This window comes from Rhagoletis pomonella, unplaced genomic scaffold, assembly GCF_013731165.1.
Source record: "Rhagoletis pomonella isolate Grant_MI unplaced genomic scaffold, Rhpom_1.0 Rhpom_scaffold_00014, whole genome shotgun sequence".
NCBI lineage: Eukaryota > Metazoa > Arthropoda > Insecta > Diptera > Tephritidae > Rhagoletis > Rhagoletis pomonella.
The window spans coordinates 15,309,477-15,328,216 of NW_023458568.1; the positions used below are offsets into that span (position 1 = coordinate 15,309,477).

Sequence of the window (18,740 nt, forward strand, 5' to 3'; positions counted from 1 at the left end):
TCCATGTACACTATTAAATCCAGCAACTTGTGTTTTATTTCCCTACATGTATGTTACCGCGTAACTTTGGACTACGTTATCCGTTTTCTATAATTCTTTTTGAAAGGAAAGGTGGTTCCTCAGAGGTAGTCTCCTACTAATTGAGTGTAGATCCGATAATTGGGCCATGAAGAAAATAACGGTACTTTTAAATTTGTATATGAGAATTTAAGTCGGTTTTGTTTTTTTGTTTAAATTTTACTCGAGTGTCCACAGCTTCTATAAAAGAGTCGTAGCCATATTTTTTTGTTAGCTCAATTGTGGAACATTTGTATGAACTGCTTCGGCTAATACTTCGGCTTTTGTTCTCTTTTTATATCGAGGCTGAGTGCATTGTTCGATGGGGTGATATCATTGCCAAACATGAAAGTACTTTGTTTGCCATCAATAAACACTATCTTGACGGAGTTACAGTATTCCACATTGATGCGAGCCTCAAAAGTTTTGAACAATATTTGCGAGTATGGCTTTTAGTTTTTACCGCTCAGGTAGGTGGCAGGCCTATAGAAAATATTTCTTAATCAATAATTTTTCAAATACTTTTCGCTCGACACCTATATAATAATACATACTTTATCTTATTAACTTAATTGAATTAAATTTTCGAAATTGGTGGCAACTCGACTCAAAAATATTTTCAGTAGTAAGCCTTCTTAAACCCTTTTAATTTGATACCCATATTGCAATATTTAATTTATCTTATCAATTTTATTTAACTTAATTTTGAAACAGGTGGCAACCCCACTCAAAAATATTTTTGCCTGTAAGCCTTCATAACCTCTTTCTTTTGACACCCATATTGCAATATCTTATTTATGTAATTAATTTACTTATATTGGGATTTTTAAACAGGTGGCAACTCTCTATTTTTTTCTGGTTTTAACAATCCGGATATTATAAAAAACAAACCAAAAAATAAAAATATTCAAATCGGTCAAGCTGTTTTCAAGTCTTAGCGAGCCTAACGGACAGCAATCCAATTTTATATATAAGATACCTTCTTTTAAAAATGCGCAGGCTCGAAATTGACTTTAGAGCTATGGTCTGGAGGAATTTTTTTCTTAGAATTTTATGAAGAATCCGAATATGCTAGGAACAATGTCGAAAAAAATCGATCCATACAAATTGACCCGCTCTAGTGTGTATCTATATGCATGTACTTATATAAGTGCACAGTTATTTACTGAACAGTAGCGCAGAATGAGCACAGATTTCTGAATTCGTCACTTTAGATATAGATTTCTAGTGAAAAAACTGAAAAAAAAAAGTTTATTAAAAGTACCACTTTTCGCCGATTTTGGACTACTAGCGGACTAGTTGGTTTTTCGCGATAAAGACATAGTACAGAACTAGAAATTTGATTCACTAGTCCGCGGTTTCCCTGCAGGATGGGAAGACTTTTCTATTACTTCTGCTACTGACCACAATGCATATGTGTACATATACGTGCAATTATAGCGTCATTGCTTAGATAAGCGAAAAAACATCTTCCATACAACGTCCTAAAAAGTTTTCAGGATTAGCTGTTGTGAGTGATCGCGAATGCAGCAGCCGCATTGTTTATTTCATTTATGTAGGTGCACACCAAAAACTCTTACAAAATGAAATTTTATGAAAAACGTACGTATTTACGAATAACTGGTATTCAGGGAAATCCCAACTAAACCACACAACTCCGCACTTAGCGAATTGCAGTTTGAAGAAAAATTCGTAACCTGCTACAACTCTAAAACGGACGAAATCATGTGCTTTATTTCCGTAAATATTTCTAAAGCATACTAATTATTAGTGGAAAATAAACAAATGGTAGGTAGAAAGCTGCTGCAATGTTGTATCTACATACTAGGGATGTTGCGAATGTGGAATTTTAGACATCCGCGGATGCGAATGCGGATGCGGATGTTTAAAAGCTAACATCCGCGGATGCCAATGCGGATGTCAAATATTTTTAAGAAATAATTTTGGTGAGTACATTAGGTGATTTAGGTAAAGTACCAGGTTGACCCAGCTTTGCCCGGAGTTCATATACTTTTTAAAGTTTTCAAGATTTGGGTAGCTTTAAAAAATATTTTGGAACAAAAATAGGATTTCCATATCTTTTAAGTAAATTCCTTACTCTAAAATTTAGGTGGCAACCCTATTCCGAAATACGCTGGAATGAATGGTACATATCTTGAGCGTAAGTGTACTATGTATGTATACATAAAAAAATGTTAATTGAGATTAACAAAATTAAAATTTGTATAACAAGGAAGCGTGGCAGTCCGGATGGAAAATATTTTCTGACCAAAGTTCTCAACAATACCTTTCATTTGATATCCATATTGCGATGTTTTAGATAAATTGTGTAGAATCGAAAATAAGTGGCAACCTTACACTATTATCCTAAGACATAACATTTTGTGTATAGGGAAAGCATTGTTTAAGAATTGAATGTTTTAATTATTTTTAATTAATTTCTACGAGTCTTCCCGAAGATATTGCCTATTCAGATAACGTTAAAATCCAAAACGTTATGTGTGTACAAAATTTGATCAAAATCGTTAGAGCCGTTTCCGAGAACCTTATGGATATATATACATATATACAAGAATTACTCGTTCAATGTAATAAGATAAAAAATGGAAATGTTACTAATTTTTAATAATGTTTTTTTTTTATTTAGTACTTCAATTAAAAAATTGGAACACTGTATTTAAGAAAGAGTAATTTTGCTGCGTTTTCGGGTTACAGCCTGATTCTTAACCTGCGCCACTAAATAACTATTCGCCCGAGGCGACAAACTTGAAAAACAAGAAACTTGACAAAGTTGTAAATTCTTTTCGATTGACGCTGCACCAGTTGAGAGGACTTTCAGTATGTTTCTTTTTTTATTGCGGTGCAACAGTTCCTTTTTGGGAATTGCCTCGGGGCTGCAAATGTCGGATGTATCTTCCTGACCTTCATCTTCACAATCTAGCATCATGGCAAGATCGTTGTTTAAACACCGTTGTGTTCCAATTTGGAGCATCAAATCCTTTGATAGTTTCAGAATTTGTAGAACCTGATACGGCATCAGCGTTTTTCGATTACGGTTTTTGTACTTCATTTTTAATCCTGTCTTCTGTGACTGGCTTGAGCGAGGTGTGAATAGGTGGATATGGCAAATAAATTGTTAGTTTCTAGAAATAGTATAAAATCTTGTTATTTTGTTAAAAAGGTACCATTCCGTGCGCTCAATGTGTTTTGATATATTTTTTGAAGCGAATGAACGCAAATTTCCCACATATATATCGCTAATACTATTTTAAGAGGGCTTATTTCCCATTGTTGCTGAAATGCAAAAAATCACAACTAACTAAATTTTTGTATTGCCTAAAATGATATGGGGACTTATGATTCGATGAAATGCATCATAATCAATCAACAAGTTAATTTTGGATTTTTAGTTAGTTACGGCTTTTTGTATTTCAACTACGATGTGAGTTAAGCCCTTTCCATACAATACTAACCTTATATTACATGCCAAGTCCCACGCCTCAATAGATATAAAATTCACCTGGAATTAATTCCTACTTAACTTGTGAACTTGGCTGGCGACTTATTTACATAGCATTTTATCTTTATTTTGATGCGCGCTCATTTTGACAATTTACACAAAATTAAAATAAATGTTTTTCTCTTCGGGCTGAAAGACTAAAAGAAGGAAACACTAAACCTAACCCAGGACGTGCTTCGTTAGTCGATTCGAGTAACAAAAATCGTGTTTCGCTTCGTACCCCTCTCTGAAGTCATTTACCATTTTGTTTATTATATGTAACAGAGAAGATAATATGTATTTAATATTTTGCTCATGTGTTTGAAAAACTATAAAGAACCAAAATTCATAAAATGTATTTTCGTTTTTAACTCTTTTATGTTTGTTATTTCAATTCAAAGTTGGTGTTGGTCGTTTCGACAAGAAGGTGGACGTAGGGGACAGTCTTACCGTAGCATCTCTACAATCAAAAAATATTGGCTAAAATTTTTGTTTGCCAGATATACGTTTTAACAGTGCACTTGTACAATATTCGCATTCGCAAAAGCTCCGCATTAATTATTGCGAATGCGAATGTCATAATTTATGCGGGAGTTCCGCGGTTGCGAATGCGAATGCGAATGCGAATGTTCGCAACAACCCTGCTACATACATACATACTTTAGGCTAAAAGGCTCAAAAGTAATTTTTCGTCTTTCCAAGGTCGTAGTAAAACCCACGCTTAGCTATTATTTGATTATTGCTGCAAAATTTTTGCTCATTCTGAGCTACTGTTCAGTAAATAACTATGCACTTATATAAGTACATGCATATAGATACACACATATCTACATACATATGTATGTGTGCATGGGTATGAAATGCAGACCTTCCTTTTTTTATTGAGTTTTTTTCTAAGTAATACATACATCCATACATATTCTTATTCTATTTACTTGTGTATATTTTGGTTTCTTATCAATATCCTTATAATGGCGAATCGAAACATTTAAAAGAAATAAAAACTTTATATGTATTGTTTTTTCTGCTTTTCTTTACTCTCAGTCTTCACCAGACGCCCACTTTTCTCATTAGTCAGTCTTATCCCCACTAAGTTCAATTTATTAGATATAATAAATAAACGCAATCATTATAATAAAATAACATGCAGATACACCTTTATACTGAAAAGTGTACGCTTGGAATAAACTTTACCCTGTAGTTCTGTTCGAGTTTTGCTGGTGACTGGTGCTGGTGATTCCATGCATCACCGATTCTTAGGCAATTCGCTAGCGACAGGTTATGCGACGCTCGTATTGAAAATATCACATGCTAGCGATTTTATGCATTACTGGTCGTTAGCCAATACGCTATCGATTAGTAATCGTCACTTGCGCACCAGGTAATCCCTAGCGAAAGGACAAACCACGCGCACCCTCTCGGTACGCTTCAATGACATTGCCATGTTAATTTCGTTAGAGAAAGGAATTGGTGTCGCAAATTTTGTCGCTAGTACCCGCCCGGGTACCACTAATGATTTCGCTGACCCGCCAGTAGTAAGTACTGGTCACCCGATATTAGCGATACCTATTCCTTTTCCTAACGAATTTAACATAGCAATGTCATTGGAGCGTACCGAGCGGTGCGCGTGGTTTGTCCTTTCGCTAGCGATTACCTGGTGCAAAAGTGGCGGTTGCTTATAGCTATCGCATTGCCTAACGACCAGTAATGCACAAAATCGCTAGAATGTGATATTTCCAATACGAGCGTCGCATAACCTGTCGCTAGCGAATTGCCTAACAATCGGTGATGCATGGAATCACCTGCACCAGTCACCAGCAAAACTCCAGCAGAACTACAGGGTAACTACACGTATGCATGTATGTAATTTATATGTACATACATATATATTACCACCCTAATTCATATATTTGTGGATATTCCTACATTCCGTCCAACCGAAAAGCATTTATTGCATTACTTACATATACATACATATGTACATGTTTAGAAGAATAGCGATTACGCCAAGTTCAAACACTGTTGTTTGCTTTCAAGTGATCTTTATTGAATTAATGATTACGTTTTTATACACACTAAACGCTTACGTAGCTAAATAATAAGGCCATAAAGACTTTAGATCGTAAGCAAAATTATTGTTAAGGCTTTATTCCCAAGTTTTGGTTTACATAAGCATAATTAATGCAAATGCTTTATTCCCACGTTTTTGTTGACATAAGCATATTCCACATTTTGCGTCTACTTTCATTTGCGTGCATTACTCAACAATGTCTCATATGTAACTTGACACATGCCAAATTATTTGGCTATAAGAATACACTAAAAGGCATAAAGTGCAAGCTAGGCATAAAAGAACGCAAACGAAAATTAATATCCTGTTGAATAAAGCCAATGCAATATTAATATGTCGACTTTTCTTATTAAATAACATCCTCCCCCCGGTGAGCGCAGCTCGAATTCCTTTGCAGGTTCTGTCCTAAATGTTTATTTAAAGTTCAAACTTCCTTGAGAATGTCGAGGCGCAGGTGTGGGTTTTTCATTTTGACCGGATGTGGTCGCAGTCGTAGATGCGTGCAATGTTTCCTGTTTGGCTGTTTTAAATTTTTTTTACTAGCATGAACACCAAAAGGCACAAAACTGTATCCAACCGTTATGTGGTGCGCATTTTGTGCTTTAAGTTTGTTTGGTAGAGCTAATATGCGTTGATTGTCCAATGATGATTGTAAGGACGTGAGGTTTTGTATTTGTGTTTTGTATTTCTCATCATCCCGTGATTGAAGAAGAGGCTTTATATGTTCTGCTGCAGCTACTTCGGAAATTTCTCCCAGGCTAGTGTAGGACGAGCAAAGACTCGTCGATATCAACTGATCTGCTTGAACTGATATAAAATTATGTTTTAGTATGCAGTCTGGTTGGAGTGATAACAGTCCTGATCCTTTTAGAATCACCTGAATGATTTGTTTTCCACATACTGCTGTCTCACGAGATGAAACTGACGTGGCATAAATCCATTGATTTTTATGCTGTAGTGATATCCATGCAACATCGTTTGGTGTTTTTCGCAGTTGACAACTTGGCTGGGTGTTGTTGTTGAATAAATTTAATTCACATGCGCATTTAGATGAACCGTGACTATAAGGAATTTGAATTTTAAAACAGATGTAATTTCCATTTTCAATATCCACACAAGATTGAAATTTGGAGATGCTCAGATGTTGACCGAGAGCTGTGTTTATTGCCAAAACTGCAGCACACGGACTTATTTCAATCACAGTCCCATTAGTCCAAGAAGGAATTGGTAGCAGATTGAATAAGTCGTATCGATCATGCTCTACCAGAGGCAATGTGATGCTTAATACAACTTCCTTTTCTGTAAGTCCTCCCTTAACCGTCATGAGTTGGTATAGCTGGAGTAAATCTTCTTGGTTTACAGGCAGTTGCAATGGTGGTAATAAGTGAAGTTTAATTTTGTTTACTTTGTCTTATTTTTCCATGATGAGTATCTATTAGAACGGCTAATATTGCAGATTGCGTTCCTTGCAAATTGGCTGCCATAAGTGTGAGTTGGATGGATAACTAGGAAAAGATTCGATATAATTTTTCTTGGTATATCTCATGCGTGTCGTTGCTGATCCTCTGGAATATTTGACTCACTTGTTGATCAATGATGTCGAACTTCCTCTTGACCGCTTTTTGATCCTGCTTCAAAATGTTGATAGTTGAGTCCACAATCGATGTTTGATTTCTGATCAGGTGCAGCAGATGTAGTTCATTTTCCTTGACGTGTGTGATTGTTTTGGAAATTTGTTCTGCATATTCTGCGCCCAGTACTCCAAACAAAGAATTAGCCATATTTCCAACTGCATCAATGGCACCTCGTTTATGCCGATTAGATTTTACTATTGCGTAGTCTAGCTGCAACTCTTTTTCAGTCTGTTCAAGATGTGCTACCAGAGAAAGACATGAGCTTTTTTGTGTGATTTCTTAACATAAATGGCGCAGGGCTCTTGTGCCATTTGACAGCGCTGCTAGTTCTACCAAAAATCCTTCCATGTCGTAGTAGATTATTAGGTTCCAATCGGTGGTTGATATGGCTGTTGAGCCTATTCCTTCAAAATGAATGCAAAGCCTTGATCCAAATCGCTTATTTTGAAGTTAAGCTCCTAAAGCCAATGGTAAGATGAGTAGGGTAATAAGAAGTGTAGCAAGTCCTTGGTGTAAGGAAGAATTATTCCTCCTTGATGGAATTTTGTCTTCCTCAAGCAATTTGTTGGTTGATTGTCATTCTGTGGCATCATTTGTTTCCTTGGGCAACGGTGCAAGCCGATGAATAGGCCTCTTGCAAGTGCCACTAGCAGTTTTTACATCAGCCACTCTCACTACACCGTCGTTTCCTTCACATACTGCCTTGGTGGCAAAACAGCAAAACACCGCTACATAGGCCTTTTGTGGTTTCTTTCCCCTTATCTTGAAGTGAACCCAAAATAGCCCGCAGAAGTCCACGCCTGAGTTGATGAATGGTCTTGCTGGAGTTACTCTTGTTGAAGGCAAGTTCCCCATAATTTGACTCATTAGTTTTGGCTTAGCTTTGGTGCATCTTACACAGTTCGTTGATCGTGTCAGCAATTTTCCCTTAATAGGCCAAAATCTTTGCCTTATGTAGAAGCGCTTGAGGTCCACAATGATGGTTTTCTTTATGGATCATTTGTACTAATAATTTGGCGAGTGAATTGTTATGTGGAATTAGCATAGGGTGTTTGGCATCGTATGCAAGTTCTGATGCTTGTAGACGCCCTCCAACTCGGATGATGCCATTATTGTCCAGAAACGGTGACAGGCTGCGGAAAGAACTATTTTTGCGAACTTTGTTGTATTTTTTAAGGTGCTGAAGCTCTTCCTCAAAGTCCAATTGCTGCATTGTACGAACGATTAGCACAAGCGCTTTTTCCAATTCGTGTACGGTTAAGGGAATGTCTGACTGCCGCGATTGGTTTCTGGCCTGATTGATAAATCTCAGCATGTAGCTTGTTACTCTTTGTTTTGAAAGAGCCATTGTGTCGAATGCTATAAAGTAAGCTTCCTTCATGTCCAGTGGTTGCAACAGCGACTGATGTCACCCTTTTCCGTTCCATGTTGATACCTTCGTCGATTACTGATAATGTCTTGGAATACTTTGAAGGCCAAGTGTCTTCTTTACCAAGCAAGATTGTTGGCCCATAAAACCACATATTGCAGGTTTCTAGCCTCCCCGGCGGCAGTCCACGTGATAGAATGTCAGCTGGGTTGTCTTTTGAGCTTATATGCCGCCATTGTTCAGCGGTAGTGTGCTCATGAATAACAGCTATACGGTTTGCCACAAATGTTTAGTATGATGCTCAGGATGAGTTAATCCATGCCAATACGATTTGTGAATCAGTCCAAAAGTATGTAGCCACATCGTCTAGCTTAATTTCTGATTTGACCCTTGTAGTTAATTGAGCACCCAGTACTGATGCACAGAGCTCCAGCCGAGGAATAGTTTGCCATTTCAAGGGTGCCACACGTGATTTTGCGCAGAGCAGCCCCACTTGTACTAGTCCCTTATCCAGCTCGGATATAATGTAAATCGCATCGGATGTATCCTTCAAACACGTGCCGTGAAACTTGCATGTTGTCCAATTTTTGCAAATCATTTCGGAATGTTGTCCATCTCTCATTCAAATCGGCTGGTAATGCTTCATCCCATGTCAGTTTTAGTTGCCAAAGATCTTGAATAAACATTTTTGCCATGACTAAAATTGGTGCTAGTATCCCCAACGGATCGAAGAGCCTTGCAAGATCGGCGCTGACTGAGCGTATAGTTGCAAGACTGCAGCTTCCTAGGCATACCTTTACGCAGAATCGATCCATCTTAGGCATCCATGTTAACCCCAACGTTTTAATAGTTTGATTGATGTCATTGTCAAAGTCTATGTCAACTTCATGTTCCTCCATGCCAACATTTTGCAGTAATTGTGAGTGCTTGGCGCACCATTTTATTAGGTTAAGACCACGTTGTTCTAAGATGTGTATCAGTTTCTGTTGGATTTCCATCGTCGTGGTTAAGCTGTCTGACCCACCAATTCCGTCATCTACCCAAAAATTGTCCTGTAGAAACTGAGTACCAAGAGGATATTGTAATGCATTTTCTTTTGCAATTTTCTGCAAACATTTGGTGGCTAAATATGGAGCAGATCTTGTCCCATATATGATTGTATTTAGCTGATAATGCTTTATTGGTAGGCTTGAATCCTTTCGCCAGATGATAAGCTGGAATTTGCGCTCGTCCGGTTGAATGAGCATTTGTCGATACATTTTTTCTACATCTGTGGTGAAGGCGAACCTGGGTAAACGGAAGCGAAGTAAAATGGTGAAAAGCTCGCTCCGGTATACATGATGTCGTTCAAAGACATGCCAGTAGACGATTTTACTGATGCGTCGAACACCACACGCAATTTTGTAGTGCGGCTTTCGGGTCTCACAATGCAATGGTGAGGAATGAAGTACCTAGGTTTACTGATGGAATCAATATCCAATTGCGTCATGTGCCCGAAGTTCTCATATTCCTCCATAAATTGTACATATTGATTATTTGTCTGGAGCGATTTTGCCAGTCGACGTTCTAAGGCCAGGAATCGATTATACGTCATCCCATAGGATTCCCCTAAGGCCTAAGGATATTCATGAAATGGTAGCCTTACCATGAATCTCCCATTTTCATTGATGAGGGTATGTTGTGCGAAATGAGCTTCGCACTGTTTTTCTGCTACGGAATGTTGTTTTATTACAGTTGCAACATCCTCAAGTTCCCATAATCGAGCAATGGCTGCATCTAAATTGATGTCATCGTTGGTACAGATTCAACATATTCAACATAAAGGCAAGAATACACTAAAAGGCATAAAGTGCAAGTTATGCATAAAAGAATGCAAGCGAAAATCCTGTTGAATAAAGCCAATGCAAAATTAATATGTCGACTTTTCTTATTAAATAACAGTACATATCAGTGTTGTTGCGAATATTCAATTTCGCATTCGCTACCGCGGAGCTTTCGCATTAATTTTAACATTCGCATTCGCTTTCGTATTCGCAATAATCAATGCGGAGCTTTTGCGAATGCGAATGTTGTGCAAGTGCACCGATAAAACGTATACCTATATGGAAAACAAAATGACAAATTGTAGACAATAATTTTGCCTGTGGCCGTGGGAGTATTTGTAACAAAACTTTATCTACTTTGATAAAAATGTCTTTAAACATATTACTTCTTTAGCTATATAACCGAGCTATCAATGGACAATCATGCAAGTTCCAACTTCTACTTGACCTTTGAAGTACTTCAAAGAAAACATAGTATTTTGAACATTTTTTTATTTTTTTTTGTACTTTAAATGGTTTATTTCTTTATTATGATTTTTTTGGACCAAACTTAAAACTACTTGATAAAAAATAAGAAAAAATGTACAGCAATTCTTAACCAAATTTTCGTTATTTGCTTTTGATGTTACATACAGTCGTTTCAATAATTTCAAATGGGGCTCTTTTGGGAATTTATTTTTAGAACAATTTTAAAAACAGTAATTTTGTTTACTTGTCGGGCAATCATAGAGATATACATTGGATCCTTGGCTAAAAACTTCTGTGGTAAAAATGTCCCTTCTTTGCTATTTAAAGTCAAAGAGTAAGCTCCTTCAATAGGGATTTCCAGCAGAAATGATCCACGTCTGTCTATAAAGACAATCGATGCTAGATTAATTAAAAAACTATGGGTCTGACCTTTAATAAGATAAGAATAACGTAACTATCTGAGATTTAAATGCATAAAAAAAACAGGGTGGTGTTTTAAAAACAATAACAACATTCTGATCCGATTCGGCTGGCAGTCACGACTTTGAAAACAGAATTTTGTTCAAAATTTTCATTCCTGGAAAATAATAATTTATTTTCCACAGCTCGCTATAAGTACAAATTTTTCAAAGCAGCCCCAGAATAAAGTATTAAAAATGAATTACAGAAACTGAAAACGAAAAACGCTGATGAAGTTACAGATTCCCCAAATTCTGAAACAGCCAAAGGAATGAGAATGAAGAATTCTTTTTAAAAAGCTTTATGGTGATTTAAATGTTGCCCTTCCCCGGTGCAAAATGTGTTTGCTGTTCCACACAACCCTGTAAAAAAGCGTGTTTTTGCCTTCTTGTCCTTGTCTAGCTCACCCATTTCATAAGACTGCTGTTTTAAACAACCATCTGATTTTCAGGACAACCATCTTCCCTGGCAAAGCTTCACAGGGCATGGAATGTGCCTTACAATAATGTAACATTTTCAGAAACGAACACAAAATTTTCTCACCCTTTGCCTTTAATTTAGAATCGAACGCAAAAAGAGACGGGCAATCAAAAGGCGAAATTTTTTTGGTAGAAACTAATTCACCATTAGAAAAACCTGACACATCTTGTTTGGCTTGTAAGCGCTGTTTAAACAACGACCTCGCCATTATGCTAAATTCTAATTGTTTCTTAAAAATACTTGACATCCGCATTCACATCCGCATCCGCGGATGTTAGCTGTTAGATATTCGCATCCGCATTCGCATCCGCGGATGTCTAAAATTCCACATTCGCAACATCCCTAAAGCATATGTATGTAACAGGGTTGTTGCGAAAATTATTCCAAAATAAAAGTCCTTTCCGGATAATAAACAAACGGCCTATCCAAATTAAACAAATTTGGTATCACATGAAAGAGGACTGAAATAGCTTTTAAACAGAAATAACGAACGACCTCTATTTATATTTTTTTTTATAATCTATTACTAAAGAAATGCATATACCTGACACAAGGTTTGTTCTATGGTCATTAATTAACATTATATTAAATATATAAATATTTTTCAATGTGTGGCTTTCCTCGTTTAAACATTTCAGTTTTAAAGCTATTTAAGTACTCCTTCATTTGATACCAAACTTGTTTAATTTGGATAAGCGGTTTGTTTATTATCCGGAAAAGACTTTTATTTCGGAACAATATTCGCAACAACCCTGGTATGTATGCTGTATGCATAACAAAATGCATACCCAAAACAAACGCGACCAATATCTCCCCTACAACGTCGTTGAAAATTTTTCGCGATAAGTTTATCGCGATAAGCTGTTGTGAGTGATCGCGAATGGATTATATGCATCGTTTTTCTCATTAATGAGAGGCCAAAATCGGCAATGCTCGGACTTCTCATATTCGAGTGATAGGAAATTTCTTTGCTTTTTTCGATCGCGAATGAAAAGCAGCGGAAATTTTTTTGTCGATCGCATTCCGAATGTGAGAGATGATAAATTTGTTTGCATTCTTCACTCGCGATAAAAGAATGCAAAAATTGATTTGGAATATTATCGATCGCGAACGTGAGAGAATGTGAGTGAGAATTTCCGAACCCTGTTAAAAAATTACAAGACGTGCACGATATGGTTGTGGAACAGATCTTTTAACAAAAAATAAGACTTATAGACTTTTAGGTAGTTTAAAGAAATTTAGAACGACGATAGTTGATACCTGCGACTGGTATATGTATAAAATTCGGTTTCGCCCGAGCTTGCAGTTTTAAGGTATAGCTGATCGGATTTTTGTGAACGCTAATAAACGTAAGAAAACTAGTATTTGCTTACTTTAGAACCTTTTGGAGCTCGATAACGTTATTTTAAACTTAAAAATTATTAAAGTAATTCATTATTTCCATAAGTTGCTGAAATATGACTTTGATCAGACGTTTTTCTTAATGTAACTTTGAGCTCTCTATTTTACAATTCATACGCACCTGTAAATATGTTGTCTATTACCGGCAAGGATGGCACCGATAGCCCCAAGTCGAGTTTCATTGTTTCGCAGTTCAACAAAATGCGAGCGACAGTAAGATGGTCATTATGCTCAGCCAAAACGATCTAAGCAAAAATGGTATGATAGCCTTTTAGTAAATGAGCAATATGTATATAAATTAATAACGCTTTAACATCAGATAAATAGGAGTAATGCATTCGCACAACGGCTATGAAAAGGGAGTTAATAGCACAACTTACCAGTAAATTAATACAAAGCTGCTTGCAATGTTCTCGCACAATAACGCGCGTATGATCTATACCTAAAAATGAAATATGCAGCATCAATGGTAAATGCAACGTCCAATCGATTCCCGGAATACCGTCGACAACAATGTCTGTTAACAACATCACGGCAACGTTGCAGCTAAAAGTAGCAATGGGAACGCAAATGTTAAAGAGAGATAATGGCAAATAAAAAGTATCAACTAGGGAACGGATTTCCCAACAAATGCATTTTTGTTTTGTAAGAACTTTGCTTACTTTTGCTGACAAGAGGGAGGGAAGCTGTTAAAGATAACTAAAACTCTGCCTTGGTTTGTGAGATTTTTTTCCGCTGACGGTGTTGGATATTTTCTTCAATAGCCGTCATCGATTCGCCACTTCTCGCTCGCTATGTTTGAGTTCCGGTCGCTTAAAGAAGAAGTTTGCATGTGAAAGCAACAACAAAGTTAGCTAGCACGGATAGACGATAGCGCGTTTGGTTGTACTTCATTGAGTTCGTTCGTTTCGCCACTCGCTAACTGTTGGCGAATCGATGACGGCTAATATAAAAAAAGTGAGTATGCTTTATATAAGTAGTCGGCATGCTAACACATTCAAACGATTCAATAAGTGAGGCTGTATGCGTTAAATGCACTGCTCAGCTGCCGCTCTTCGTATACGTGTGGAACACACATGTGCTCAGAGAGCGTTCAGTGAGCTACCCAGTAGAAATCGGTGGTATGTATTCTTGAAAGATGCTTGCTATATGAGTGAATTAGTGTGGAAAATTCATGCGTAGTCATGAATATCCACGAATAAATTCAAATTCTATCGAATTGCAAGCGAATGTACGTTGTCGTTGTTTTAAGTACATTTCTTGATAAATTTGAAGTGGAATTTTTGTAATATTTTTAGTCTTGTACAAAAATTTTAGTGAACGGACGTGTTGTGCGATACTATTTTCAGCACAAACGGGCTTTTGCAAGATATGCATTTGCATATGTAAGTGCTACTTGTTTGTAAGTCCCCGTATATTAAAATGTATCAGAAAAGTAGCATTTACATATGGCGATCTTGTAAGAATGCTTTTCCATTAATGCATTTTTGTATGTTTGAAACTTTAATACAGCCATATGCATACAGCAGTAGTACAAGTGTATGTTAAGGTACGCATACGCTCTGAGAAACCACGCGTGTTATATGGAAATGAAGGTTCATTTATACTGGCATGTATACACAGCAGCAAGCTCATGCCACCAACAGCGATGTTGTATGCTTAAGATTTCTACTGGGTATGGCCTGCCGACCACTGCTTTATATGGAGCCAAACGCTAAACACCTTCAACAAAAGAAGTTGAAATCTACATGAATGCTTTTTTACAAATTTGTTGAATTTTCGTGAATTTTGCACAAAGCTTTTATTTATATGGTTTATATTATAGAATAAGCTTTATTCTCATAAAATAATTAACGAAAATAATTAACTATAATAATCATTGTGAATATTGTAAAAAAACTGTCACATTTCCTCTTGGGTCACTTTATGTACATGTATGTGCTATGTACAGTACTATTATTTCTGCAAATGTTTGTGCTTTCAATACACTTTTTTAAAGGCACTACATATTTATGACAGCGAATTTTTAAGTTTTGTTCCATATTTTATGTACACATTGACTGCATTTTTTTATTCATTCTGAACGTTTGGAATAAACCTTTTTGTTTACTTATTCTTTAGAACGTTCCTGATGATATGTTAACGTATATTCCAAACGCATTCTGTTTATTCCGGCTGTGAAATGGGTTTATCCGGAATGTATAAAGAAACGCAGCCATTATTCAGTTTTAAACGCCTAGTATGTGCGAATATTTTTCAATTTACTGTGCATGGAAATCCGCTTCCTAGTGATAACTAACAAAGGATGCAAAAACAACATCGACGTTTACTAACCGGTGAAAGCCGCTGATTGGCAAACTGGCGTCTGGTAAAAATTCAGTAAGTGGGGCAAAGTATCCACCATACTCCGGCATGGGCAGTGGATGTGGTGCCATAGGAGCATCTGCGGATCGCAACTCTACGTTCTCCTCCTGCCGTAGCTGTGTTTTTGTGTGAGCAGTAGAGTATATTTAATTTCATATTCGAATAATAAGGAATTCATGTAAAAGCGGAATAATAAATTAATTATTTGTGCATATGTGTGTAAAGAGTATGTGTGTGTGTGTGTTAGTAGTATGCTTACCTCAGCATCATTAATTAAAATATCTTCGGGACGGGGTAATATCGATGGTCCAGAGGCAGCACGTATTTTATCAGCGCCTCGTGGTGGACGATTATTTGCGGCTTGTGTGAAGGCGCGTATACCGCTATCAGATTTACATGTTCTGTGAAGATAAATGCTTTCATTAGAATCTTGGTAAGGAGCAAGTGTATATTTATAAAAGGCAAATTTCATAATTTTATACTAAGAATGATAGAGTACAAGATTGCGCCCATCAGAGAGGATTTTTGAGTGTAGTTTTCGTGTGACGTCATTTTGGTGCAATTGCGAGAGAGACAAGTAATTACGAAGGAAAAATTTTAAACAATACGGAAAACTGTGTTGATATCAATATTAAATGGTCCAATGTCCAATGGCCGGATGGGGGGGGGGGAAGGGTGCGTGGGCCTTAATATCTTACCCACTAGAAAGAGCACAGTTCACACTTTGCAGAAAGTCACACTTGACCCCCCGAATCCTATCACAGACCCCTGGAGAACCATTGGAAAATGGTCTAAAATTACCATTTTTAGACCGGAACTGTAAACTCGATAAACAGTATTTTTGTGCAGAACACCTTCCTATTGTCAAAGGTATTCAACATTTCTTGTGCATATAACTCCGGGTAGGCCATCCCCGGTATATTTGCGTAGAACTCACTCCGAGAATCACAAAAAAAGTTCATTTTTTAGACCGATTTTATAAATAAATTAGTGACCGCAAATTACTAAATTAGGTTTTACAATAAAAGTGTAGACCCAATGTTGCTGCTTTGACACATATGTATCCAATTGGATACATTTTCGCCTTAAATTTTGAGGGATAGGTCGTTTTTTTCCTCAGTGTAAATTTGGATACCTTTTCCCATAAGTATCCGTAAGATAAAGGAAATTTTTTTATTTATGTACAAGCTATTATTACATTTTTAACAGTTGGCTGGTCACCCTCCAATCGAGAAATTCTCGTGCGTGCATTTAATAACATCAAGTAGTGTACACATTTTATAAAGTGTTCCCACCTGTATTACTTAACTGTAATGCGAAAACATCAACTTTTGCACCCCGAGCAACCCTTCTCTTAGCATTCAAAGGAAATTGACAACCGGCATTGACAACCAGATTGATGACAAATTTTCAACAATAACTTGACTGTACTAAAAATAACTTATAACTTCTAAATTTACAGTTATACATACATATGTCATTAAGCGATAATTCAAACAAGCTGGAAATAGAAATTTTTTATGAAGGCGGAATTTACAGACAAATACAAGTTTTTGAGTTTTTTTTTAATTTCATAGATAGCTCCGAATCCCCCAGTTTGATTGAAAAACATTGTAACTATAATAGCAGGAAATAACAATTTACTGAACTAAATGTAACAGGTCAAAATTAGTTTAAATTAGTATTATTTTAATAGACTAGGAAACATTTTTTGGATGTATTATTTGTAGGAATCTAATCGTAGTAAAACAAAAACATCGATCATTCGGAAACTTTGTCCCGCAGTTGTAGTTAATATTTTTCAATTCTTAGAAACAGAACTGGGAAACAAAGTTATAGTCAAAATTAAGTCGACACTAAAGTTAGTTGCAGCTTTTGTGACAGGTATCTCAAAGAAAATTATGTCAAAAAACTGCAATTAACTTGACGAGTCGACTTAATTTTGACTATAACTACGGGCCTTTGTTTCCCAAATCCGTGTCTAAGGATGGGAATAACTTTGTTAAGGGGCCGAGTTTTTCTTCCATAGGTATACTGTGTAAAAATGTCCGCTTTTTTCGGTGGATACATTTGGATACAGTTTTCGATTTTTTATAGATACTTTAAAGGCTAACGCAGTGGCAACACTGTGTAGACCATTGACTACAAGTGTGTGTAAAATTTATTGGATCGGGCCACCCATTCGGACACAATAGCCCGAAATCATTGTGCAAATAACTAAACCGTACCCAGTTAAATCGTTATTTGGTTTTTTGGACGAACCGGCTAAATTGGCAAATAAAACCGGCTAAAATGTTTCAACTAAATTTCATATGTTTTATTTAAATAAATCACGAGTAAAAAGACTATTTCTTGGAGAGAAGTTACAAATTCGAGCCGGAAAAAATTTTGCCAGCAAGAATTTGCAATTAGGAAAAACATATGATTGTGGCGCATGGTTGGATTTTTTGTCTACGATAATTTGAATAAAGAAGTTCGTTAAATTTAAAAATGTACAAACTGGAGCGATTTTAAAATGAAAAATGTAAGTTAATACTTGTTTACTTAATTAATTTAGTTAATTCCAATGATTTGAAAGGTACTCGGCAAAAGAAAAACTGTATTCTTAATCGGAATCCAATCTCAACCAGAGTCGATATAGTAAACCCGACAAAGAAATTGAAACGTATATTGAAGAAAGTCGGACTGACAAGACATATACACGTAGATCCTGTTTTTTGCCAGTCTGAAAGAATTTTAAAATTCTATACAAATTTCTTTTGTTTGAAATGCAACCGTGGACACTAGCTGGCAGAAAAACTTGCAAATTTGCGTTCGTACAGAAAATTGCAAGTTTCTCTACATGAGAGAGAATTTGGGAGCATTTCTTCTTACCATCTGATATTTTGAGTGATAATTCTCGCTGGATTTTCGACGAACCTATTGTCTTCCCTACAAGGCCTTTTCAGACTGACCGATTCTCAATACACTCAAATAGAAACCAATACTCTTAAAAAATGCTGTAAAAATTTCCCTTCAATTTTAAGGCAGTAAAACAACGACCTTAAGTTAACATTAACCGAGGCCATATGTTGACAAGGGATGCAAAATCACAGTTACACAAAAGAACTGGTCA

General features: G+C 36.4%; 1 protein-coding gene across 2 annotated transcripts in view; it reads right to left on the reverse strand.

The window, feature by feature from the left end:
* Positions 1-18,740, reverse strand: part of LOC118749273 (protein furry-like) — a 107,094-nt gene that overhangs the window by 8,895 nt on the left and 79,459 nt on the right. For both annotated transcript variants that reach the window (XM_036484073.1, XM_036484074.1), the window contains exons 8-11: positions 15,885-16,026; positions 15,596-15,741; positions 13,642-13,807; positions 13,383-13,506 (exon numbers count right to left, since the gene is read on the reverse strand). In XM_036484073.1, coding sequence (XP_036339966.1) covers positions 13,383-13,506; positions 13,642-13,807; positions 15,596-15,741; positions 15,885-16,026 — 578 coding nt within the window. The remainder of the gene's footprint in view (positions 1-13,382; positions 13,507-13,641; positions 13,808-15,595; positions 15,742-15,884; positions 16,027-18,740) is intronic.